The sequence below is a fragment of the Podarcis pityusensis genome, assembly GCF_964106645.2.
Source record: "Podarcis pityusensis genome assembly, chromosome: 11".
Taxonomy (NCBI): Eukaryota; Metazoa; Chordata; class Lepidosauria; order Squamata; family Lacertidae; genus Podarcis; species Podarcis pityusensis.
The window spans coordinates 25,053,687-25,080,125 of NC_138036.1; the positions used below are offsets into that span (position 1 = coordinate 25,053,687).

General features: G+C 39.8%; 2 protein-coding genes across 7 annotated transcripts in view; both read left to right on the top strand.

The window, feature by feature from the left end:
• The window catches only part of IPO11 (importin 11), a 75,649-nt gene that overhangs the window by 32,433 nt on the left and 16,777 nt on the right, over positions 1-26,439 (top strand). For all 5 annotated transcript variants that reach the window (XM_080972434.1, XM_080972432.1, XM_080972435.1 and 2 more), the window contains exons 17-27: positions 449-482; positions 608-648; positions 1,952-2,068; positions 2,606-2,719; positions 4,063-4,178; positions 5,468-5,544; positions 8,950-9,029; positions 10,863-10,943; positions 13,216-13,311; positions 16,972-17,085; positions 18,612-18,733. In XM_080972434.1, coding sequence (XP_080828560.1) covers positions 449-482; positions 608-648; positions 1,952-2,068; positions 2,606-2,719; positions 4,063-4,178; positions 5,468-5,544; positions 8,950-9,029; positions 10,863-10,943; positions 13,216-13,311; positions 16,972-17,085; positions 18,612-18,733 — 992 coding nt within the window. The remainder of the gene's footprint in view (positions 1-448; positions 483-607; positions 649-1,951; positions 2,069-2,605; positions 2,720-4,062; positions 4,179-5,467; positions 5,545-8,949; positions 9,030-10,862; positions 10,944-13,215; positions 13,312-16,971; positions 17,086-18,611; positions 18,734-26,439) is intronic.
• Positions 20,712-24,939, top strand: LRRC70 (leucine rich repeat containing 70). 2 transcript variants are annotated; one of them, XM_080972679.1, is made up of 2 exons: positions 20,712-21,809; positions 22,750-24,939. In XM_080972679.1, exons 1-2 carry the CDS (start codon positions 21,770-21,772, stop codon positions 24,669-24,671), a joined length of 1,962 nt encoding a protein of 653 aa, XP_080828805.1. In that variant the 5' UTR covers positions 20,712-21,769; the 3' UTR covers positions 24,672-24,939. The 2 variants fall into 2 exon arrangements, with proteins under 2 accessions (XP_080828805.1, XP_080828806.1); XM_080972680.1 differs by having other exon boundaries at positions 20,713-21,927.

Sequence of the window (26,439 nt, forward strand, 5' to 3'; positions counted from 1 at the left end):
AATTTTCTCTTTCTTCTCAACCAGAATATCTTCAGTACCAAACAAAATAATCAACAACCTTCAAATACACTTCCCCCGTGTCCTCAAGTTTGACAATTGAGTACCATTTTGAATTGTCAAATCTGAAACAAAGGTTGTTTGATCATCACATCAATACACTCATTTTGAAAAGGTGAAAAACACTTGGTGAAATGTTTAAGGAGAAAATGGTCTCTCAAGTTCTTAAATATAAGAACTTGAGTTCTTATATGTTTAAGGAGAAAATGGTCTCTCAATTAGTTGAATTTGTTATTCTGTGTCTATGTCGTGGGGCAGGGATCAGCCAATAGAAATGAAAGATATAGTTTGTTGGACTGTGTATCAACTTTGTGAATATTTTGTGAAAACGTTTTATAAACAAATCTAACTGACCAACATGATTTGTTCTTGTTTAATTATTTTCTTTCAGGTCCGTATTGAGACAGCTACAACTCTGAAACTAAATATCCTTTTCCTTATTTAAAGTATTCCATTGTTAACGGAATCGCTGAAATTGCTTTGGTTTAATGTTGCTCGTTTCAAAATATTAACTGCACAAAGATTTTGGTTTTCCTTAACTGCATTTTACCTGTGGATGACTTCGAGTTTAGGACTGATCAGTTTCTACCAGTAAGTGCATGTGACCCCCCACTCCCTGTACCCCAGTCGTGTACTAAATTCAAAAGCAAGTAAAACCACTTAATTGAAATGCAATCACTTACTTTGGTGTGGTTAGAATTCAGTAGTGTTTCTTAAGAAGTGAAAATTGAAATTCCATTAGAACGTTGCGTGAAGAAGTAGGGGTAGAAATTGGGTGTTGTATCAAATGTTGTATGTGCAAGTTTTACTTGCACAGCACAGCCTTCCCTTCATCTCTTTCTGAAACTCCACCCCAAAATCTGCTTTAGAGAGTCTTCCAATCCTCTGGAGCAGATTTTGAAGGGGGGCTGGGGAAAGGAGGAGCAAAGTTGTCTCTTGTGCAAGTAGAATGGCACCATTGGACACATCCCTGGATAATAGAAATCATTTGTAGAATCTCTAAAATACAGTGCTACCTCGGGTTACATACGCTTCAGGTTACATACGCTTCAGGTTACAGACTCCGCTAACCCAGAAATAATGCTTCAGGTTAAGAACTTTGCTTCAGGATGAGAACAGAAATCGTGCTCCGGCGGCGCGGCAGCAGCAGGAAGGCCCATTAGCTAAAGTGGTGCTTCAGGTTAAGAACAGTTTCAGGTTAAGTACGGACCTCCGGAACGAATTAAGTACTTAACCTGAGGTACGACTGTACTTAACCCGAGGTACCACTGTACACTCCTATTCTGTATATGATTAGCATCTTGCAGACCACACTGACATTGCATGGTGGGATTACTATAGTGTATTCTTAGCAAGGTAGTTATTTGGGCTGTTTATAAGTCTCAGCCTCACCTTCTTAATCCCTTTCCTGAAATGCTGGACCTACATTTTGCTGCTTTACAACAGGAAGTCATTTTGTAGTGTGGCATAGCTGCTGGTGTTGTGCCGTTAGTGAAGTCTGGAGTAATTCATTGGGCAAATTGAATAGACTGAGAAGAAGGGGCCTATGGAATGGGATGAACAGAGAATGTACAGTGTGAGGGAAGAAATGGCAGAGAGAAAGTAAGATGTTGAGGAAAGGAAAGACTGAGAAGAAAGGTGAGGCCTGGGGGCAATATGGTGTAAGTAGTGGTGGATAAGTCAGGATTTGTAGCTTTGGATTTGTAGCTCCCAGAATGAGTTTGGTCTATGGGAACAGAGAAGAGGGATTTAATGTGGCACAGGCCAGTATTTCCCATGTTGAACTGACACTAACCAGATATTTTGTGGCTGGTCCCTAGAGGAATTGAATTAACGATTAAGAACTGTATCAGTGTCCTTACTAACTCAGACCAATGTTGTCTTTCTTTTGCAGTATCTGGAATCTATGTTTACCCTGCTCTTTCAGCTTCTTCAAGAAGTTAGAGAATGTGACACAAAGATGCAAGTTCTTCATGTTCTGTCTTGTGTAATTGAAAGAGTCAACATGCAAGTAAGTAAATACCTCAGAGTGTGGAAAAACTGTTGCACATCTAAATTCATAGGAACACAAGACTCTGAAACCATTAAATATTGGCCTATTTCTGCGTTTGCAGTTCCAACACTATCCCAACCCCCCTTTAAGCATTTGAACTGTTTGAACCAAATCCCTTTAGACATGTTGAATGTGTGGGGGAACCTTGATAGTGTCCGGCCACTCAAAGTTCTGTAACAAACCCGCCAGACATTGGAATGTTTTCTCAGGCATTCTTTGTGTGTCCCGATCCTGAACAAGCAAGTCAAAGTTGTTATCTTTACGAATTTATCACTTAATTTACATGGGTTGTGAACGCATTGATGTTGATGGTGACGACAACCCAAAGCAACTAACAGTAACTGGGGGAAAAGAAAGTAAAATTCTAATTCATTCGTCCCTATGAAACCTTTTTTTTTCCTGAGGCTGTTCCTACAAAATCTTACATGGAGAGTTGTAATCTATGAGAACTTAAGATCTAACTATTAAAATTGTACCACTTTATTTTAACCACAGATAAGACCTTACGTAGGATGCTTGGTTCAGTATTTACCTCTCCTTTGGAAACAAAGTGAAGAGCACAATATGTTGAGGTGTGCTATCCTTACTACCTTAATACATCTTGTCCAGGTAAAATATCTGATGTTTTTTCTTCTTTCCCCTCTCTGATCATTAGCTTGTGTTGTATCTTGTTAAAACTTTAGAGAGAACAAGTGGGAACCCACATCAAAACGTTGCAGTGTACCTTGAACCCCTAAGAAGTGTGCATTCCTCCAATGCTAATCCTCCTTCCAAAATATTTATTATAAGCTTTTAGGGCCTTGAGCAGGCCAGCTTTGTCTCTCTCTCTCTGTCTCTCCCCCACTGCCCCTGCTTTCAGTTGCCTAACATTTCACAGCTCAACTGCCTTCATCCATAAGTTTATACAAGATAATACTCTGGAATAGCTGCTACTCCTCTCCGTACTAATTATTTTCTTGGGTTAGTATTGGCAGTCAGCACAAAATCAACACAGAATGAGTTGAAAGACCCGTTCTTTAAACACGCTGGCAACACTTGCACAAGGTCGTGTCCTTTTACTGTCAATTAATGTATTTGGAGTTTAGTTTGGACAGAGCTTGCATAGAGTCAATAATATACTTTAACTATTAAGGTTATTACCGGGATTTGATGTGGGTCATTTCTCAGGACTTAGCCTTGGAATCTGTTTTCTGCACCGGTTATGAGTCCCTGGGATGTGTAATGCATCATAAGGAGAAGTCTGTCTGTAGAACTTTTACCTGAGTAGCAGTAGCCTGTCCACAAATGCAGGATTAAAATTTAGGGCTGCTTAGTGTAGATTGGCAGCTCTTGTCATATAAATCAAGCTCTTAGTGACTTCTAAGTGAAAGCCTGTTTTAGCTTAATTCTTTCTAATCTTCATTGGTGAGTATTATGAGGAAGTGTTCTTGGAGAGAGAAAAAACATGCCAGCCACATTGTGATAATTTGTTGTTCTTTAAGAGTCCATTTTCCTAGCCATGAGCCCTCCTGCCCAATCTTTCTCTCCAGTCTTCTGAACTGGAACAAGAAGGCATTGGAGTGTTTACTGGTACATGTTTTGCTCCCATTGCTTCCTGGGAGTTTGATGTAGAACCATAGTGTGGAGACAGGAGAGTGGCATTTCAACAAAAGAAAGTTGTTCAAGCTGAGAAAGCTGCCCCTTTTCATATCTAGTCTGTGAACCAGAGAATACAGTATTGTATCTAATCTTGTTTCTCTGAGGTTCGTATCCCACTCAGCCAAGCCTTATCCAAAAAACTGACTGTTCTAATTACTTCAAAGTAGAGTCACTTGCCAGCTTTTTATAGCAGTTAGTTACTTATATCACTCTTTTCCTGAAAGCCTTTTCAAAAATTTCAATAATCTGCTATCGCTCCTGTTTGTAGCAGCAAGTACTTAGGTGTTCTGATCAATGTGTTATTATTTCTTCAGGGCTTAGGAGCAGATAGCAAGAATCTTTATCCTTTCCTGCTCCCGGTTATTCAGCTAAGCACTGATGTTTCCCAGCCCCCTCATGTGTATCTTCTAGAAGACGGACTAGAATTGTGGTAAGCATTTTGTGCCACTCTCTTCAGAAACCCAGAGCAATTTTATATTTGAATTTGGGTAAGGAATGTGACTGGGGTATGTTGAAGGATCTGAATTCGTGGGGAAGGGGTGGTGAGCCTCTGGCCCAGGGGCCTCCTTATCTGGCCCTCAGGATTCGCTCTGCCCTGTGTCATTCAGTGCTTCAGCCTAGCTGGAATACTGTGATAATCTTTGTGAGGTGTGTGTGTGTGGCTTTTGTCTGGTTTTATATTCTGATTTTATCCTGTGCACTACCTTGAGGCCTGTGGGTATATAAATTCTAACAACAACAACAACAGCAACAGTAATGATGTAGCCTGCCCTATGAAAATAAGAAAATAATTGTTTTGGCCAGGCCCACCATGGACAGATGCCCCCAGACAGAAATGTGGCCCTCAAGCTAGAAAAGATTCCCCACTCCTGATGTAGGGTATTATATTAGTAAGTCACTGGGGCAGCTACCATATTTTTTGCTCTATAAGACTCACTTTTTCCCCTCCTAAAAAGTAAGGGGAAATGTGTGTGCGTCTTATGGAGCGAATGCAGGCTGCGCAGCTACCCCAGAAGCCAGAACAGCAAGAGGGATTGCTGCTTTCACTGCGCAGTGATCCCTCTTGCTGTTCTGGCTTCTGAGATTCAGAATATTTTTTTTCTTGTTTTCCTCCTCCAAAAACTAGGTGTGTCTTGTGGTCTTATAGAGCGAAAAATACGGTGCATTTTTTTTAAAGGGGAAAAAAACTCCAGCATCTTTTAACCCCCTTTCCTGCATTCTGATCCAACAGTTTCTTTCCAGTTTTACTGCTGAATTTAAATTATTAGTATTGTTTTATTATTATGTTTTGTACACGACCATTATACTATTGACTGTTGAGCATTTTATACATGGTTTTAAATAAATAAATTTATTTGTAGTCTAGATATCCAAGCATGCTTTTAAATATTAATTTTAAATAATATGTGTGACAGATTTGGAAACAGCTGACCTTGAGAGTTGACCAGAGTGGAAAGCTTCACTTTTAATAGTTACCATTGACTCTAGGAGCTACAGTATCATCACATGATGAAGACCTTTGTATGTAGTTTGACTGATAAAGGAGTTTAAAAACATAATAATGTTCATTGAGTTCTAGGGTATACAAACATAGAAAAGCTACAATACCTATTGCAGGTCTTTCTTATTTCAGAATACAAAACATAAAATAAGATCTAAAGAAACATATTAATGGAAACAATGATAAATGAGTTTTTTTATTTTTCCTCCCTTCCCTAGGCTAGTAACATTAGAGAATAGCCCTTGCCTTACCCCAGAGTTGCTGCGAATTTTTCAGAATATGTCTGCTCTTCTTGGTGAGTTATCAATATTTAAATCTAATATGAACTTCATGGATACCATTTACATTCAAAACTTTTCTAGCAGTATTTCATGTGCCATGTTATTTACTATTTGTACTTGTTCATGTAAGCAAATGAACAAGTACATCGCTTCCAAGGAAGAGCCTAGTGATAAGATCTAACAATTTAAAAAAACAAACCCTGAATCATATCTTGTACACAATTTGCCATCTGTATATTTAATGCATATTCTTCTGCATCCGTAAAAGCCGCAATCCAGGGACAGTTAAGAAGCTGAAATTCCACTGGGATTTACCCAGTTTAAGTGTGCATATCATTGTAGAGTCCTTATTTGTATCTACTATATTTATAGCAATGTGTCGACTGCATCCTGTTTTTTTTTTAACACTCACTATTTTGTAGTATTTTCATTAACCAAGTAAAACCTTTATGGTTCATGTTTTGGAGAACCTTTTAATAAAAGTAGGTATTTCTTAGCTCTTATGAAAACGTATACCATTACACAGTTCTGTGACACTGCAAGCCTTTCTTCTTTGCTGTTTCCTGTCCCTGTCTCTGCACATATAACTGAGAGTGTTTTCTTTCTAGAGGCCCCTGCATATCAGTCTGGAGGGCATACATAGAGGCTTTGCCTCAGCTTGGAACCTCTTTTTCCCAGAAGTCTGCCAAAGCTCAGACTTAAGTATTTTTTATGGGAGACACCATAATCTTTTCAGTTCTCTAAAGGTCTTAGTCCAGACATAGGCAAACTCCAGCCCTCCAGATGTTTGGGACTACAATTCCCATTATCCCTAGCTGACAGGACCAGTGTTCAGGGATGATGGGAATTGTAGTCCCAAACATCCGGAGGGCCGGAGTTTGCCTATGCCTGTCTTAGTCCAACCCTGGGTGCATTTTATTTTTCGATCGGTTTTGAATTTGGCTCTCAAATTTCCACTATTAACAAATTGCCAGAATAATGATGACATGTAAAAAAATTTATCTCTAACATTGTTAGCACTTGTTTTCATAGAGTAACTATGGCTGCATTTAGACCAACTTCTGTTCTGATGTGAGGATTTCTCCCTTTTCTTGCTGTTTTTTGCACTTGGACAGCCACTGATCTAGGGGGTTCTTCCTCTGAGCAAGAGGGCAAAAGCAGGTGCAAATTACCTTTGGAGGTGATTGATTTACAGCTTCATCTGCTGCATTTCCTCCAGGGCAGCACATTTCACAGCAGCATGTGATGCAGTGTAATGTGGGTCAAGGGAGGAAGGAGTTGTGAGATTTTATCAGACATTTCCCCCATACTTTGAAGCCAGTCTTTTCATACACAAGTGATTGAAACATTTTTTTTAAATTTAAACTAGGGGAAGAGTTGAAAAGTGCCCATTAAACCTCCACTGTTTCCCTTTATCTCTGATGCACAGAGATAATATGTGCTGATGCTTCTGTAGCTAAAGCAACAACATTCTCATACAAGAGGGAGGCACCGGCAGGCTCCAGAAAACCCCAGGTTTTAGAGAAGTACCTTAGGGAGGAAAGGATCGAGCATGCTCAGTTATCCTGCAGTGCTTCCTGGTGTTGGGAAGGGGGAAAACAGATGGCCAGAACGGAACGGAGTTTCGTGGAGGAAGACGTGGCTGGCTGAATAGAAAAGAGAATAGGATTTCTCCACACTGCAGCATTTCGCACCAGGTCCCCACTTTGGAAAATAACAACAACAACTTATTATTATTATTTATACCCCGCCCATCTGGCTGGGTTTCCCCAGCCACTCTGGGCAGCTTCCAACAAAGATTAAAAATGCATTAAAACATCCGTCTTTAAAAACTTCCCTAAACAGGGCTGCCTTCAGATGTCTTCTAAACGTCAGATAGTTGTTTATCTCTTTGACATCTGATGGCAGGATGTTCCACGGAGTGGGCGACACTACCGAGAAGGCCCTCTAGATGGGCACACACAGTCATGACAATAACTCGTGGAAATGTACTCACCATAATCTATCATAGTGACAGTTTGAGTTGACAGTACAACCTTAAATAGATCCATGTAGATAATGTGGCCTCCAGCCTGAAAATAGACAGGAACTATAGTTCAGTAGTAGAGCAATATACATGGATAAAATCCCAGGTTCAGTCCTTGGCATCTCCAGGTCAGGCGGCAGGTAATAGGAAAGGCCTCTGCTCTACCCAGCGTGGTGTAGTGGTTCAAAGCGGTGGACTCGTAATCTGGTGAACCGGGTTTGATTCCCCGCTCCTCCACATGCAGCTGCTGGGTGACCTTGGGCCAGTCACACTTCTCTGAAGTCTCTCAGCCCCGCTCACCTCACAGAGTGTTTGTTGTTGTGGGGGAGGAAGGGAAAGGAGAATGTTAGCCGCTTTGAGACTCCTTCGGGTAGTGATAAAGCGGGATATCAAATTCAAACTCTTCTTCTTCTACTCTTCTTCTAAGACCCTAGAGAGCTGCTGCTGACCAGAGGAGATGGTCCTGGGATAGATGGGCAAATTGTCCGATCTTGCATAAAACAATTTGCTAGTCCTCTAAATTATTTCTAGAATTCTCTTTGGCTGCATTGCAAAGTCCTTCTGCAGCATAACTTTTTAGAAAGCTTTTAGTGCCATCCGGCTGGGTTGGTCTAGGAAAAGAGCTCTGATTTCAGCAAGCGTTCTGTTTTCCAGAGATCCAAATGAGATGTTCACAATTAGGTCTGCGAATTAACTCAGTTATCCAAACCTACTTGGCCTGCTTTGTATAAGCAAGTTAATTGGGTCACTTGGATCAGTAGTTTGGAAAACCACCAGCGAGTAGCTGAGTTCAGCAGTTGAGTCTGGCACAATGTGGTTCTTTCACTAGAATTAATAGTTTGCTGCTGCTGCTCACCAGCAAACTCTCCCTCAAGAGCAGTTGTACAGTTTTATGTGTGCTTTCCAGCGGTAGCTGATGAAAGGAGGAAAACGCTCTTTACACATTGCAGTTACAAACCAGACTTGAGAAAGTAGCAGTTATCATGAGATACTTTTCACATGAACATTAACAAGAAAGTTTTTTTATTCATCCTGCTGAGCTGTGGCTGTAATCGTAATGTAACAGCCTTTCTGTTACATTAGTCCAAGGTACCAATTAAATTGTAAGTGAGATTTATGCACTTATTTCTAGGGCACCAATACCTCATTTTTAACAATATATATATGTTTAGGTTTCTGATTAATTGACTTTAGAGCTTGTCACTTGGTTGCTCGGAGTATGAGTGGAGAACCTTAGGTCTATAATTTTTCATGTGAACATAAATATGCATGGGTGATGGTAGAATACATTATAAGAAAAAAATACAGATAAATACAGTGTGTGATAATATTTGTTAAGGTGGTTTAAACTGTGGCAAAGATCCTAACATGATGTGATGTTTATTTTTTGTAGAACTAAGTTCGGAAAACCTCAGAACCTGCTTTAAGATCATCAATGGCTATCTCTTTCTATCTCCATCTGAATTTCTTCAGGTATGTATAAAGTCGGATTCATTGTTACATATTCTCTGAAACTCTCTAAGCACAGTTTTGCTTTATTTATTGTAGCTCACTGTGCCGGCCAACTTTGCTTTTAGGCAGAGTGAGCACCTCAATACTGTCTAGGACTATATTCAGAAATAACATAAAAGTCAAACCATAGTTTGGAATTATATCTAAACCTATACTGACTTACAAACCATGGTTTGCAGGAAGCTTCCAATGCAGGATATCAAAACATGGTTTGAAGCTGGTGTGCTTTGTATGGTTTGTTGTTTTTGAGTGAGTGAATTTATGAAGTGCTCAGCAGATGGAAAATCATACAAGTAGCACTAAACCATGGTTTGCCTGCTCTACACCTGGAAGATCAGCATCAGTTTTAATACATTGCCCACTGCAATTGCTTTATTTTTAGCTCTGTCAAATTGTTTCCAGTGAATTGGTGGTGATCGGAGTTGGACCAAAAGAAAAATAATTTGGAATAGTTGAATTAAATCACACCAGACAAATGATGAAAATGTGTGGATGTAGCAGTAACTGAAATATAATAATAAAATTAACGTACAGATGGAGCATAGGTGAGTTAGTCATGGATAACTTAAGTCCATATACTCTGAGTATGATTTAGTATTTTTAACTTTCTGCTGTTTCACAAAATTTATATACTGCCAGATTGTAACAAAACATCTAAGAAATATTAAAATTACCACTAAACCAGGTAAACAGTTAAAAACAATTAAAATCAGCAGTAAGCTAAAAAGATCAACATTTATGCGTCTCTAGATAGACCTGCCTAAACAGAAATGCTTTAAGCAGGCACTGAAAAGAATACAGCTTAGTAGGATACCCACCTGTATGATAAAAGCATCTGTGTACTATTTGCACAGCCAATTAAGTATTTTATTATTTTGTTGATTAGAATGGATGATTTGCTTGAAAACAGAATCTTTGTTCCTGAGTGCCTTTGTTCCTTCTGTTAATTGCTGCCGCTAATAATTCCTCATATTTATAGTTATGGCGCTAACTTTATCAACAATAAAGCTTTCGTTTTAATTTGGGGGAAGCATATAATGCCATCTTTCCAAGTACCGTACTTTATCATAATATCATCAGGATTTCTGACTGCAGACTCCTCCAGTTTCAAAATCCCACTGCACATGGGAATCTTAGAGGTGGCAGTTGAAGCTTGGAGCTCAGCTTGCTATGAGAATGGGCTCATGATGATCATAGGTGCTAGTGTTTCTCAAATGGTAAAGTATTTTCAGAAGATGATGATTTTCAGGTACTTCCTGCCAGCCCTGCCCCCCACAAAAAAGATCTTCCTGGCTGAATTAGGATACTGGAGACGCACAAATTTCCCAGGCAGGTACTGGGCTTCCTTCTGTAGCCCCTTCTCCCATTGCTCACTCTGGAGCAGTGTGCAATGCAATATGAAGGAATGACCAATATAACTTGTGTGTTCATCATGGAAGAGTATTCTCTGTTCAGGTATGGGTCTCTTTGAGTCGGAGCTGTAGTAAGTCAAAGCTCTTAGTTCTTGAACAATTTCTAAGCCTGAGATTATATTCAAATCAAATGGAGAAGGAACACCTACAGTTGGTAACAGGTAGTTATTATGATTATCTTTTCTCCAACGAGTTCAAGATGGCATACATGGTTCTCCTCCTCATTTTCTTCCTCACAACAACTCTGTGAGGTCAGTTAGGCTGAGAGATAACAACAGCCCCAAGGTCATTTGTTCATGTGAATGTCGGTCTTTTTGAAGTATAAGACTGATTACAGAATTGTGCGTGGTGTGTGTATTGATTTGTGCTATTTGCACTTTAGGTCTATGCAGTGGAACTTTGCAAATCGTTTTGTGAGGTCTTAAAAGATATCAACATGGATGGTCAAGTTCAAGTTCTGAAGGTAAAGGGTTAATTTTCCAGTTTATTCTTAAAATATGTTTATGTTCAAGAACAGCCAAAATTACGGTGTGCGCACATTTGTTTTGTCCTATTTTCATGTCTGATTTAGTAGAATTTTTAAATAGTACAAGAATGAATTGCTTATAGTGCAGTAATTATACTACACAATTGAATCTGCTTATGAGTTTAAATTTTGCTGCTGTTGGGATGTAACAAAGTTTTAAAACATTAAATTTTCCTCTAGTAACTTCATTGAATATTAATGAACAACCTTGGTGAAGACTTTACTCTTTACTTGGTGAAGTTTATTGTTTTAGAGGAGGGGTGGGAAACGTTTGACCCTCCAAATGTTCTGCTCTGCGACTCCCATCAGCCTGAGCAAGCAAGGCCAGTGGCCAGGAATGATGGGAGTTGTGGTTCAGCGGCAGCTGGAATGCCAGAAGTCCCTCACATCTGTTCCTAGGCATAGATAGGCGCTTACAGTTACAGTCATATACTATGTGTACTCATATTTCCAAATCATAGAAGGCATCTATTTGGGGAAGGGAGTATTCAAAGAATTTAGTTCCAAAGGCAAGAGCAAGGGAGGAAAAAACCCTCTTCCTTCTAAAATTATTTACAATAATTTATAAGCTGCTGAATCAAAGACTCCCTAAGTGGAGTATTTAGAATAGGTACGCACCATATGATTATGTGTCCAGATAGGCTTGCCAAAACAAATATGTTTTTCCCCCACAAGGATTCCTGTGTAATGTTAACTATAATATTAAGAATAATATTAAAAATTCTCTTTTTATGAAACCTGTAAATATTTTAATGGGAACTTTTAATGGAAACAATTCAAGCTTCAAGCTGTTGAGGATACAGCAGCTACTGCTAAAAGCTTTTGTTGTTATTATTGGATGTAAATGGTAATACGTTGAGCATGTGTGTATTTTCTAGGAAACCAGAGGGAGACAATTGGAGGATGTTAATTAAGATGTTGGAATAGTGCTATTATAGCTTTGCAAATTAGATACTTTTATTAGGATATCTTACTGCAATACTTATTCAATCTTTGTTGTGACTACTAATAATGGAATTTACATAATCACTCCTGTAAAAGTCGGCAAGCAATTAATTTTTCACAAAGCAGTGACAGCAGTCATGATCTTTGTGAAATGTATTGTCTGTGAAAACAAAAGTTTTTGAATCATTTCACATGAAACTTGAATAAAGGCATAAAATTATCACCCCTATTATACTCTATTTTTGTATTTTTTGCTGGTTTTAGTGCTTTATATTAATGGTTTTGTTGTAAAGTTTTGTAACATTTATGTTGCTACAATATATATGAATACAGCACTTACTGTATCTTTCGCCCTAAAGGACGCACCGGCCCATAGGACGCACCTAGATTTGGGGGGGGGGGCGGGAATAAAGGGGAAAAAATTATCCCCCCCCCCAGCCCCCAGAATGGGTCCCAGAGCGATGCCAAAGCTGCGCGTAGCTTCGGCATCGCTCTGGGAGCTTGCCGGGCTGGGGGGATAGCTTCCTGAAGCCTGCATTCGCCCCATAGGACGCACACACATTTCCCCTTCATTTTTGGAGGGGGAAAAGTGCGTCCTATAGGGCGAAAAATATGGTAGGTTTTTTTAAAAAAATATTATGAGGTATAGAAATGATATGTGTTTTGTGTGTGTATGTGTAAATATATAGTCACACATATATTACTAAATAAAAATATGTGGCTGCTATAGATGGTGGTCAGCTATCTTTCACACCACTCTGATAACATCCGTTTTCTCACATTCTCATTTCAGGGTAAAGACCATTTCTGTTGCTTAAACCGAAACAGCTCATTCTGAGTAGTATGCAAGTTTTAAAATAGCCTAATCATCTTTGATCACTAAGTGTAAACCACGGCCACTTAGAGCAATGGCTCTTGGGCATTGTGAATGTGCTTGTGTATGTGTGTGTTCTCTCCTCGCACTCAACTTAATTCAATATTTCCTGTTTTAATCAAACTAGACCTTTCTGCTAGTAACATAGCAGCAAGCTTTGGTTTCATTAAAATCAAAAGTAATTAATTCAACCGTGCATGTGAGAGGAGGAGGAGGAAGAAGGAGAGAGTACAAATCCCCTTGTCAACACAGACAGAGAAATGTGGGTACGGATAAGAAAATACATCTTATTAGTCATTCCACCTTTTCTTCCTGTTGACTGAACCAGGAATTATATATGATCATTTACTTGAACTGCTTTATAACCAAAATCTGCGTCATGTCTTTCAGGTGGTAGAAAATGTCCTCAAAGTCAATCCACTGTTGGGCCCTGAAATGTTTCAACCTCTTTTGCCATCTGTGTTTCAGGGAATTATAAATGGGGAGGTAAGAATTTCTTATTCGTGGCAAATGTATCTATCTTTTTTGAAAGTGACATATATCTATAATGGCTTTAAGAAAGAAACATGTATATGTGTAATCGTAAGTGGAATGTTTCTTTGAAACATCCACCAACAAATTGCCAAAGAACAACAGGGGCTGAGGTGATCCTCTTTTTACCCTATGTTCAAGTTTGAAGGTGCCTGGCGCAAAATGCCCCACACTTATCTTTCTGAAATTCAGCAAAATTCATAAAGGGGCTACCATTCTTGCTTATTTCATCCAATTAGGCCAAGGGCCAGCAAACTTTTTCAGAAGGGCTGGTCCACTGTCCCTCAGACCTTGTGGGGGGCCGGACTACAGTGGTGCCTCGCAAGACGAAATTAATCCGTTCCGCGAGAGTCTTCGTCTAGCGGTTTTTTCGTCTTGCGAAGCAACCCTATTAGCGGCTTAACGGATTAGCGCTATTAGCGGTTTAGCGGCTATTAAAGGCTTATCGGCTTATCGGATTAGCTGCTAAAAGGCTATTAAAGGCTTAGCGGCTTAGATAAAGGGGGGAAAAGCGGGAAAAAAATCTCAAGACTCGCAAGACATTTTCGTCTTGCGAAGCAAGCCCATAGGGAAATTCGTCCTGCGAAGCAACTCAAAAACGGAAAACCCTTTCGTCTAGCGGGTTTTCCGTCTTGCGAGGCATTCGTCTTGCGGGGCACCACTGTATATTTTGAAGGGGGGGAAATGAATGAATTCCTATGCCCTACAAATAACCCAGAGATGCATTTTAAATAAAAGCACACATTCTACTCATGTAAAAACACGCTGATTCCCGGACTGTCCATGGGCCGCATTTAGAAGACGATTGGGACGGATCCGGCCCCCGGGCCTTAGTTTGCCTACCCATGAATTAGGCCAGTGCTTCAGATTTTTCAAAACTCCAAAACAGGATCCAATCTGAATATTTTCTTTTGTACACACTCCTGCTGGAAAGTTCACCATGCTGCTGTTAGCCCTCTCTTAGCCCTTTAAGGCCAAGGAAAACTGCCACAGTAGCAATCTTGCTACCCCTCCTGGTAGTGTTGTTTATTTCTGGCAGTATGTGGCTTCCAGAGCTCAGCAGAAAACAGCAATGCAACGATACTCTGACTGTTGCCAAATTGCATCTGAAGATATGGCTACTGCTTTAAACCCAAAATAATATTAGCAGGTAGTATCATAGAAGGGACCCCGAGGGTCATCTAGTCCAACCCTCTGCAATGCAGGAATCCTGCTCACAGCCACTCCTGGGTTAGCTTGAACCACCAACCTTCTGGTTAACAGCCAGATGCACTGACCCGTTGTGGTACTATTATTATATATATATAAAATGCTTCTTGCAATCCTAACATTTTTCTGGGCATATGTTCCCTTGAATTGGTCCCAAGTAGGCATGGATAGGATTGCACTGCTACTGTGGATTATTTCCTATACTAATTATCATTTTATTTTTAATATAATTTTTACAGAAACCCTACTTAACATTCACTGGCATAATAAGAGAAATTACAATTTACAGTATATTGTGTGTTAAAATGTAGCTCCAGATAAAGTGTTGAAGAGATAATTTTTTGTCTGCATTTGAGTTCTTCATGAAAGAGGGTGGGTTTTTTTTAAAACCCATGAAAGAGGGTGGGTTTTTTTTAAAAAAAATATATATGCATGCTATACTAAAAATTATACTTTCTCATGCTGTTTGGAAGGTATTCCTGCTTCTCCAGGAAGCACATATCCTGGTGTTGCCTTGGACTTAGCAAAGCATTTGGTTTTTCCTAAAATTCTATAATGAAATACTTCCTGAAGGATAGACATTATCCTTTCCTGTGATTAAAAACAGGAAATTGCAGCAATTCCTATTGTTTTAAAGAAAAAGAAATTGAGCCAAAAGGGTGCCTTCACACAAGATTATTTTGATTTCTTATTTGAAATTTCACATCCCATAATTGAAACCATATACTTGTAATTTTGGTTCATTTTTTGGTTGGGATTAGTTTTTCAAATGCAGCAGAACTACTCTTTCTTGTTTAAAGGGTTTTCAATCACTTCTCTGCTAAGCTGTTTCATAGCCCATTTTTCACACTCCAAATGCAACGTCCTCAAATAGCCCGTAGTTGATAATAGGACGTGTTAAAATAACATAATTTAACACATCTAGTGATTGTTTTTTCAGCCATTTGTGTCACTTCACTACACTGTTCCATACAATCTTGGCAATGAGAAGTGTTACCACTGAGAATAGCAACAATGAGCTACTTGTTGGATTAATAGCACTTTTTTAAAGTAGAGGGGGGAAGCCCTGGTTTATTAGATGGTGAAAACCTAACTGTTATCCATCTTCTTCATCTCCAAAATGGAGAAGGAGGCAGAATAATATACATTCCAGCTATAATGTACACTCACCAGTGATGAAAAATTTCGATTATGCAAAAACGGTCTAAGTTTCTTTTGCTTATAATTCTATCTTCCTCCAGCTAGGGGTGCTGTTGTATAAATCTCATACTCACTGATGAAATTCAGTACTTCTATCTCATATCTGAAGTTTTGGAACAAACTTTTCCTAATGATGTGTACAATGTCAGAAGCAAACTTTGTAAAACTTTGTAACATTTCCTTGGAAGTTTATATGTAACCTGTACTTTCAGTTATCGTTGCTGTCAAGTAGTATATTGCAATCCAGAGTGTGCACAGTGCCATTAGCAATAGTGTTATGGGAAGAGAATATTACTTATTATCATTTATTAAATTTGTATACTGCCCTTAATCCAAAGACGACAGGGCGGTTCACAACATAAAAATACAAAATGAAAACACAGAATATCTAATGTGAACAAAACCAAAACCAAACCCACAACCTTCTCTCCCACAAACACATTTAAAAAGCCATAGAAGGTTAATCATCCAGAGGCCTGGTTAAAGAGAAGCGTTTTTGCCTGGCGCCTGAATATATGTAATGAAGTCTCCCTGGGGAGAGCATTCCACAAATGGGGAGCAACCACAGAAAAGGCCTGTTCTCATGTTGCCACCCTCCGGACCTCTCACAGACACGCACAAAGAAGGGCCTCAGAGGATGACTAGAAAAGAGATACAGAAATCTGTAGTAACCAGTGAATTTCTGTGATGGACTAAAGCTAGCAGGACTAGGAAGGCAGTCTCCTGTGCTTAGATATGATGGGAGGAGGAGAAGGACCCTCTTCCCATGAGCCCTAGGCACTGCAATCCAAAGTAGCACGGCAAAGGGCAAACTGGATGGAATGCCGTACAAAGATAGTTCAGTGCTTTGGTTGTGCTATAGTATTTTTCATCTCCAATTTCCAGCATTGTATGTGCCTTTCATATCCAATAGTTGGGATTGTCTGCCAAATAGGGAGGATGTGGCTGCCTACTTTATCTCACAGGGTATTGTTTGAACATCAGTGACAGTATTTCAAGTTAGTGTTTACACAGCTAAACTGTGCTATTTGCTTAAAATAGGAAGTGATTTGATTATAATAGATGCCCATGCATGTTTATTGGTGGTGTGCTGTTAGATTTCTAACTTGTTTGATTGTTCTCTTATTCATTTTCTGCAGTACGCTTTTATCATGTTTATATTTTTCTGCCTGATAGGAAAGCTAAGATTAACTGTTTTCATTTCAGAGGTACCCAGTTGTAATGTCTACTTACTTGGGAGTCATTGGTAGAGTCTTGTTGCAAAATAAAAGTTTTTTCTCATTGCTTCTGAACCAGATGGCATGTGAGTCTGGCCAGGAGGTAAGCCCTTACATTTTACAATGTTGAATTAGTTTTATATGCAGGACATAAGTTGGTTGTACAAATCATATTTCCTTCCACCACATAACCTCTCTGGATCCTTCTATTTTGTACTGCATTTGTTCATAGCTATGAACCATAGCTTTCTGAGTTCTGGTTTGAGGAGGATGGAGAAATATCCTGAGTGCATGCCATGGGCTTTTTAAGACTTTGAAGCTAAAAGCAGAACATCACATTGCTTCAAGACACCCAAGTCTACAGTTTTAGTGCTTAAGGAGCAAATAATCAGACCACTTCTGATTACTCATCCTTGTCTTGGATGTGAGATCCTGGTCCATTTATAATAGCAAAGCTCTTTCCTTCTGATGGTAGACCCTCGTGCCTCATTGGAGGCTGTTCCAGAGGGTTTTCAGTGTTCAAAGGGAGGGGGTTTCAGAGATGTGGGGAGCTGCCACTGAAAGAGAGAAGTTGCAGAAAAGCCACATTTATGCAGAATACCACCCACAATTATTTTGATTCCAGCTATAGCTCAATATAGGTAGCTATTTATTCAACAAAAATGTCAGTAATAGCACCTGGAGTCTTTAATAAGGTAATTGGAAGTATCATTCAGCTGCAGATAAGGAGACATCTGTGTTCACTTTCCCAGTGGCGTAGCGTGGGGGGTGCAGGGGGGGCCGGCCGCACCGGGCGCAACATCTGGGGGGGGCGCGCTCGCACTCGCAGCTCTCTGCCCCCTGCTAAAATCCACGGGTTAGGGGGCGCAAATTACTTGCCTTGCCCCGGGTGCTGACAACCCACGCTACGCCACTGCACTTTCCCTTTTTAAAAGATCACCATGACTTTTTTAAAAAAATAAAAAAATCATATGGTTCCCAGCTAAGTTAAATTAATTTTAATAGCAAACAATATTCTGTTAAAGCAAGTGTTTTCTGTGTGATGCTGACAAATAGCTGGCTTGTTAATTTTCTACTATTTCTATCCAAGGAAATCAAGTTTCATGCAGCAAGGGATACCCTTAAAGATAAATGTTTTGCGCTGCTTAGCAATCCCATTATAGTCAAATAAATGACAAATTTGAATTGGTTTTTTAAATTGATTTCATAATGGATATACAATCATGAAGCTACCGAAAATAAAGGATTTTACAAAGTCTGTGTTGGCATCCCCTTTTGCTATAGAGCTGATTCAATGGAGTTTTGTTTGAATTTATCCTTGTGAAATGGAACACTAATATTTAACACTGGTGTGTGTGTGTGTGTGTGTGTGTGTGTGTGTGTATACATGCACACACAAACACCAGTTATCATTATATATTTATATACATGTGTCTATATGATCATCCCAGTTATAGAGTTAGAATGTTATGCAAAAAGCTTTAGATCCAAGTTAATCATAGTAACAAGAACTTCTGTATAAGAAATCATACTTTTTCATTTCTACCTACCAGTTGTAAAATAGCTAAGTAGTTTGATTACCATATTGCTTATAAATAAGATTTTCAGCAATCTATTGTTTTTTCCTAGCCTCACCAGCTCCTTGGTCACATGATTGAAATGTGGGTTGACCGCATGGACAATATAACTCAGCCAGAGAGGAGAAAACTTTCAGCTTTGGCATTACTTTCCCTTCTGCCATCGGATAATAGGTAAGCAAAATTTTATATTTCCTGGAGTTCCAAACAGCAACGCTCCGTGTCGTATCGTATACTACTTTTGGAATCAGGTTCAAATGCGTAGGAGGTTACTGTACCAGAAATACATAAAAGGCCTCTTGGTGTGGAATCATAGAATTGTAGAGTTGGAAGGGACCACGAGGGTCATCTATTCCAACCCCCTGCAATGCAGGAATCTTTTTGCCCAATGTGGGACTCGAATCCATGACCCTAAAATTAAGAGTCTCATTCTCTACCAACTTACCTGTCCTACCAGCTAGTTGTATTGTGCTTAGCATCTTGGCTTCTTATTTATCTAAGTGGGCCTATATGAATGTCTTCTCTTTCTTTAAACCTTTGACACAGGCCGTCCTTTAATTGCTCAAAGAAATAAAAGGTTCTGTCAGTGCAATAAAATAGGAAAGAATCCAGGCTGCATTACAAATTCTGCTGAAATCAGTTTAGATTTAAGTAGCTATGCAAGCTCTTTTGATATAGAAAGATGAAATCATGCCTGTTTTCCTCTGGATTATACCAGTAATAAAGAATGTATATGGTTGATTGGTTATTTGATAAAAAACAATTGAAAATAGAATGTTATAAAGTGTTCTTACCTATTACTCACTTGCACAAGTTGAGTTATATCTATCTAAACTCCCTATTGCACATTACCATTGGTCATTGTTCTTATCAGAGACATTTGTGTTACATGGTTGCACCTACCATGTGGTTTTCTGTGCAGTGAAGCCAAGAAATGTATGTTTCACTGTACTGTGTAAAATGTCATTCATTCATTCATTCATTACATTCATATACCACCTTTATCTTCCAAGGAGCTCAAGGTAGATCAGGCTAAGAGGTGGTGAATGGCCCAAGATCACTCAGTGAGCTTCATGGCTGAGTGGGGATTTGAATCCTACTCTCCCAGGTCCTAGTCCAGCGCTCAAGCCATGATAGGTCATAACAAGTATGTTTCCAAATGAAACTATCAGATGCATATCGTTTGTCTTAGCCTTACTGAGTAATATCTGTTAGGAGAACAGGAAGCTGCCTTGCACTGAGCCAGACCATTGTTGTCAGCAGTGACTGACAGCGGTTCGTCAGAGTTTCAGGCAGCAGTCTTTGCCAGCCCTCCTTCGAGACACTAAGGACTGAACCCGCCTTCTGCGGGTCCCTCACTGCAAGAAGCCAAGTTACAGGGAACGAGGCAGAGGGCCTTCTCGGTAGTGGCACCAGACTTTTAGAAGACATCTGTTTAGGGAAGCTTTTAATGTTTGATGTATTACAGTATTTTAATATTTTTTTGGAAGCCGCCCAGAGTGGCTGGGGAAGCCCAGCCAGATGGGCGGGGTATAAATAATAAATTATTATTATTATTATTATTATTATTATTATTATTATGCATGCAAAGCAAAGGCTGTAAAGTTCAGCCATGGCCCTTCCATGGCTCAGGTGATGCTCAGGTTCAGGTTCTAGGCTTTGCCTCGGTTCAGTCATCAATCCCGGGTATGAGTGGGCATTGCAAGGCTGCCTCCTCACCATGCAGCCAGTCCGTGGGGTGAATGCTGCATTAACGTCTGACTGTGCAGCAAGCTTGCTCACATACTTCGTGAAACATTTGTGCAGCATACCCCCTGAAGCAGGGGTCAGCATACTTTTTCAGCAGGGGGCCGGTCCACTGTCCCTCAGACCTTGTGGGGGGCTGGACTATATTTTGAAAAAAAATGATGATGCAAGAGCACCACGAGCCCCGGTGGCTGCTTACCTGTGTCGTGTGAGCAGCAGGGGCAGTGGTGGCGGGACGATGAGCGGCGCGCGAAAGGGCTCCAGAGAGGGGCTGCTTAAAATGGCAGCCACTCGAGCGCTGCTGGTGCTGGCACCAACAAAGCCCAGGCCCCTTCCTCCTCTAGGAAGGGTGGGAAGAAACCAGGACCAGGGAGAGGGAGAGAGAGGGAAAGAACGTGCGCATTGGCAATCCATGCAGTGATTCCCGGACTGTCTGCGGGCCGGATCCAGAAGGCAATTGGGTCTGATCAGGCCTGTGGGCCTTAGTTTGCCAACCCATGCCCTGAAGTCTATTTGTCTGCTTCTTCATCATACTGCTTGCAGTGCTTCTCTCAGCTAAATATATTAACTGGAGTGATGTTACAACTTTATTATAACCCCACCTTCCTATGTGCCTACAGATTTAGGATACTGGTGGCGATTTGTTTTGTTTTGAAGTCATTTCATCTTATAAAACCTACAGATACTGCATTAGATCTTCTGCTGATTTGCCAGGTTCTTTTCTAAGCCCTAATTCCTATTGGAAAGAGGGATTCACACATATCTATTTGCTATTATAGCTCAAAAGCCTCTGCTGACTCCCCAAGGACCTCTTACAGTAAATTTTATGTAATAGCACCGAGAGCTTATGGTACATTTTAGCTAGTAGCACTTTGATATCTTACCTTTTCTATAAATTAGAAATTGTTTCTTTTACAACAGTTTGCCCCATAAGGCAATTTATTAAGTCTCTTCTGCTGCACATTTCCACATTGGTCACCTGAGGCTATTCCCTGTGTCAAAAATGTTTGTGCTCCAATAAAATATAGATGAAAAAATGTTTTACTCAGTATAAAACAAGTACTGTTTGAACTACAGTATTTGATTTGGTGGAATAATACTTTCTAAGTGCTGGAGACAACTTAAGAGCATTGTCTTTTTCCTTCCTGTGAACAGTTGCTTTTACTGGTTATAAACTAGTTATAAACACATCACACATTACATTGTTTTTATACTTAAATTAGCTTAAGCACATGCAGTCTTTATTATACACAGTCATATAAAGCAAATACGGACTATTATCAGCACCGTGGGAAGACAGATAAATAAATCCAACTGATTTTTAGAGGAATGAATTGCAGCGATCCCCCCCCCCAACAGTCCTTCAGAACTGCAGATAAAATAACTTCCTGTCTCTCAGTTTCCTGTATCCATGGTAACTTTATTTTAACCAGTCATTGTGGAGGAGCCAGTGGGGAAGAGTAGATGTTTCCTGTAGGAACAGTTGCAGAACCTGCAACAAAACGTAAGAAACTAGCCCGTTGTCTAGAAAGTTCTTAAACTCCAGCATATACACGTACTAATAATTTTACTGTGGTACAGAAGAAGAAATTTTAGCTGATAAAATGAGCATCACATTCTAGGTGAGAACTATTTTAATATACTTTAAACTTGGAACAGTAAAAGTGACATTAAAAGTTTAAGAAGTTACCAGTGGGATGAATTTAAGTGGGATGGCTCATTAAAAAGTTGTTAAGGAGCTTCTATCTCTGAAAGCTGTTATTTTTACATTACTTTTAAATTTTAACTGGTGAGATTGTTAAACCATCTTGTTTATAACCATCTTATAAACGGCAGATGCAACTGATAGACTATATGGAACTAGCTGAGATGACTGGCAGAATTCGTGACCTGGGAGAAGAGAGGATGGAGGAGGATTGGAAGAAATTTAAGAACTATTTACAAAAACATTGCAACTTGAGTGAATGCTAAGCAGGATGCTAGATCATAAATAATTGAGCACCACTAACTTAGATGATTTAAGAAAATAAGTGAGATTGAGAAAATATAACTCTTTTTGAGAACTAGAAGACTATGAAATATAGAAGGGATATAAGAATGCAAATAAGATAACAAATTGCTGGTAAAAAGTTATAACGATGAAAGTGGGAGCGGGAGATGTGAGGAAGCCCCCCCAAAAAATGTGAAACTATGTTAAGATATTTGTTATATTGTCTGTTACATTTATTCTTATTGTAAACTCCAATAAATATTATATTAAAAAAAAAAATATAACCATCTTATAAACTAATAAATTGTAGACATAGTTACAAGCCAGAGAACAATAGTATAAGAGACAACATTCACAAAATAGTAGAAATAACATTATAATATTGCATGCTTTTATCATAATGAAATCGGAGAGTTCTGAATAAGCATTTTAAAACTTTTCTCCCTCCTGATAGCACAATCAAAGATGACGGGAAAACTCAAAATCTGGGATATGTGTCAACTTCACCCCTTTGAGTTGTTTTGGAATTCTCTTCCTTGTTTATTTCTGTTGCTGATCCAGGATATACTTTGCTGTCCATCTGTTTGCCAGCAGTGTAGAGGCAGACAAGCTGACTGCCGTGATTCAGGTCTTTCCATTGTGCCAAAGAATTTCCCACAACATACTGTCTTTGTATATTTAAGTGGGAACAACATATCACACCTAAATCCAAATGAACTGAAAGGCCTCCGGCAACTCGCTGTGCTACACCTGGATAATGCTAGCATTTTATATGTGTACCCAAAGGCATTTTCTGAACTTAAGAAATTGTGGTACCTACGTCTGAATAATAATCAAATAAAACACTTGGATCCTGGAACATTTGAAGGACTTTCAAAGCTTCGCTCTTTATACCTGCAGAATAATGAAATAGCTTTTGTTTGCAAGGGATTATTTAGTGATCTTGCTTCAGTTCAATATCTGATGCTGCAAAGTAATCGTCTCAGGATTGTTGGCAGTGGCATTTTTGTCGGCATGATTAGTCTTCGGATTCTTAACCTAGCGAACAATAAGATTTCGTGGATATCACACTCGGCATTTTGTCACCTTGACAACCTTACATGTTTGTACCTTGACGGTAACAATTTAACACGTGTGCCGTCAAATGCATTTGCTGCATTGAGCAATCTTGAAAGACTTTCATTGTCACATAACCCGATTGGATCAATACCTCCCTTTGCATTCAGAGGACTTGACAAGCTTCAATATCTATCTCTAAAAAGTGCCAAAATAAAAGCTATCCATGTGAATGGCTTTACAGGTCTAAGTAATCTTAAAAAGCTACTTTTGAGCAATAATGATTTGCAAAACATCAATTCCAGTACCTTTGCACTGTTGGAGGAGTTAATGTTTCTGCAACTTGATAGAAACAAAATAATCAATATTGCAGATAATACATTTGAAAAAATGGGATCCTCTTTGAAGATACTGAATCTAGCATTTAATAATCTTACAGACTTGCATTCTAAAGTGCTTAAGCCTTTGGTCTCTTTAACTCACTTACAGGCAAATCACAACCCTTGGAATTGTGGCTGCAGATTACTTGGGCTAATTAACTGGCTAACATCTTCTTCCATCTCTATTAAAATTCATTGCCAAAATCCTTCCTATTTGCATGGAAGGCACTTGAATTATGCCAACTGGGGTTTGGTTGCAAACTGTTTCAACACTACCACAAGACCTGGAATATTCAGGAACATAAAGCCAGCAGGTATCCATCAAAGTACCACTACTTTATTGATGAGATCGGATAACCCCCCCTCAAGCAATGCAGTTTATGAACATTCAAAGGATGTGGAAGCAAATACAGTTACATTATGGGCAGAAGTGCCGACCTCATCAGCTGCTCAAAATCTGGATGGAACCTATTCCAGTAGGAAGCTGAGACAGGCAGCTATAGTGTTCTCAGTGCTAACGGTGCAAATACCAGCGCAGAATATACCTGTTAATTTGACCATGGAAAAAAGCAGAGCATCTCCACCAGAATCTACTTCTGTCTCCTTGAAAACATCTCTAATCTGCACACAGCAGGTCGAGAAACTACATCAGGCATTTGACATTTTATTAACCTTTTTTATTTTGGCCTGTGCTGTGATCTTCTTTTTGCTCTACAAAATCATTCAGTTCAGGCAGAAGCTCAAAGAGCAAAATGACTCTGACAATGGAATAGAATACTATGGCTTTTATCAAGCTGGAAGCTACAGCATAGCGGATCCAACTCAGCCTGTACCTCAGCACTCACTGGGAAGTTCAGAACTGGACCACGGTCAGCCCCCTAAACCAGCAGCACTTCAAAGCGAAGCGCAGGTCATCTTATTTGAACATTCTGCATTGTAATATACTCGGCAGGGATTTTTGTGGCTGCATGTATGAAGTCTATAAACAGCAGCAGCGTGAGATATTTTGTAGATGAAAGTTCAACAACTGATACGCCAGGGGAGGGGGAAATATAGTCTGTTTTTTTCAAATATTGCCATATTTGCTGTCATAGTTTTTTTTGTATGAAACTTGTTTTTGTGTATTTGTGTGTGTACACATACAGACATGAGGGCCACTGCTTTCATCACCAACCCTGCTCCCCACCCCTTGTCAAACCCACCCACCCTCTAGACTTCACCAGCACTTCTTCACTTAGTACTAACCCATTAGACCAAGGCTCCAGCAGCATGGGCCACCTTTAACAGGCTGTCAGGGCAAGTCATCTGTCAATCGCATAGCACAGGCATAGGCAAAATCTGCCTTCCAGATGTTTTGGGACTACAGTTCCCATCATCCCTGGCCACTGGTCCAGTTTGCTAGGGATGATGGGAGTTGTAGTCCCAAACATCTGGAGGGCCGAGTTTGCCTATGCCTGACATAGCATACTTGGTGCATGATGGACAAGCGGGTTGCCCCACTTACCTGTCCAAATCCTGACACCAGTGGTTGAAAGCCTGACTCATGCTGATCCTTCCAAGCTTTTGTGATCCTCTCCAGCTTTCCCCCCCCCCCCAATGTTGGAGGTGCAAAGGAGTGCCCTTGCGAATCTTCCCATGTGAGACTTCACCAAGCCTTCCTTGCCCCTCTCCCCAGTTAGATCTTTTTCCATGAGGAGGAGGGGACAGCGGCAAGTGACCCAAGAGGAATAGTTATGACAGGCTGGGGCAACTCCATCCTGCTTTCCTGCTGTCCATTGAAACAGCTCCCATGAGGTGGGCAACAGTGGTGGCTGCCCTAGCCTGTAATGACTGTAACCTCTACTGCATGCCTGGGCTGGTCACTGCTGCTGTGAAGGCCTGGCAGCTCTCAGAAGGCTGTTGTCACACTGTAGCTTCCAGCGCCATCTGTCTGCCACCAAGCTAACTGCTGCATGACAACAGCCTTAGGCAAAAGTATCATGGGAGATATAGATTTCCATTTTGTTCTGTCTGCCTGTGGAAAATCATTCCTCAAGAACTAACTTTGCACCCCTATGTGTTCAGCCACCTATATCAGATGTTAAGTCCTTATCTATCAGGATCTTAAGAGTTTTCAAATATTTATTTGTATTAAATGATTCATAGGAGCACTATAAGGCTACTTACAAATGAGTAAGTAAAACTGAACTGTAGCTGGCAGCATCATGAAACTCAGTTACTTTTAGAACTAAATAGCTTTTATCGGGGAGAGACTGTGAGATAACAGCAACATTGTAATGCACCATGCTACTCAACAGAGCGCAGCAGTCTTAACAGGATAGGTATGTTTGTTCTAATGAACTGTTTTATGTGTATTTAAAGTCTGTCGCCAATGTATCAACTGCCTGCATTTTCCCCATGATGGATCTTTGTCCAGGATACATAGACAGAACTAACTAAAGTTAGAAATTCATAAGAAAATCTGTTGATATTGTAGAAATACTATGTTTTGCAGTTTCTTGTATCACAAACTGAAGATATTTTTTGAGAGGTGCATTTTATCCTTGGAACTTATTAAACTGCAGTTGCTGGAAAAAATGTTTAAAAGTTAAACTGCAGTTGCTGGAAAAAATGGAATGGGAGAGCAACATCCTAGCACATATTTGTGTAGAGAGCTGAAAGAGCCAGTGCCAGCATGGTTGTGATAATTGGATTCCATTCCAAATAGA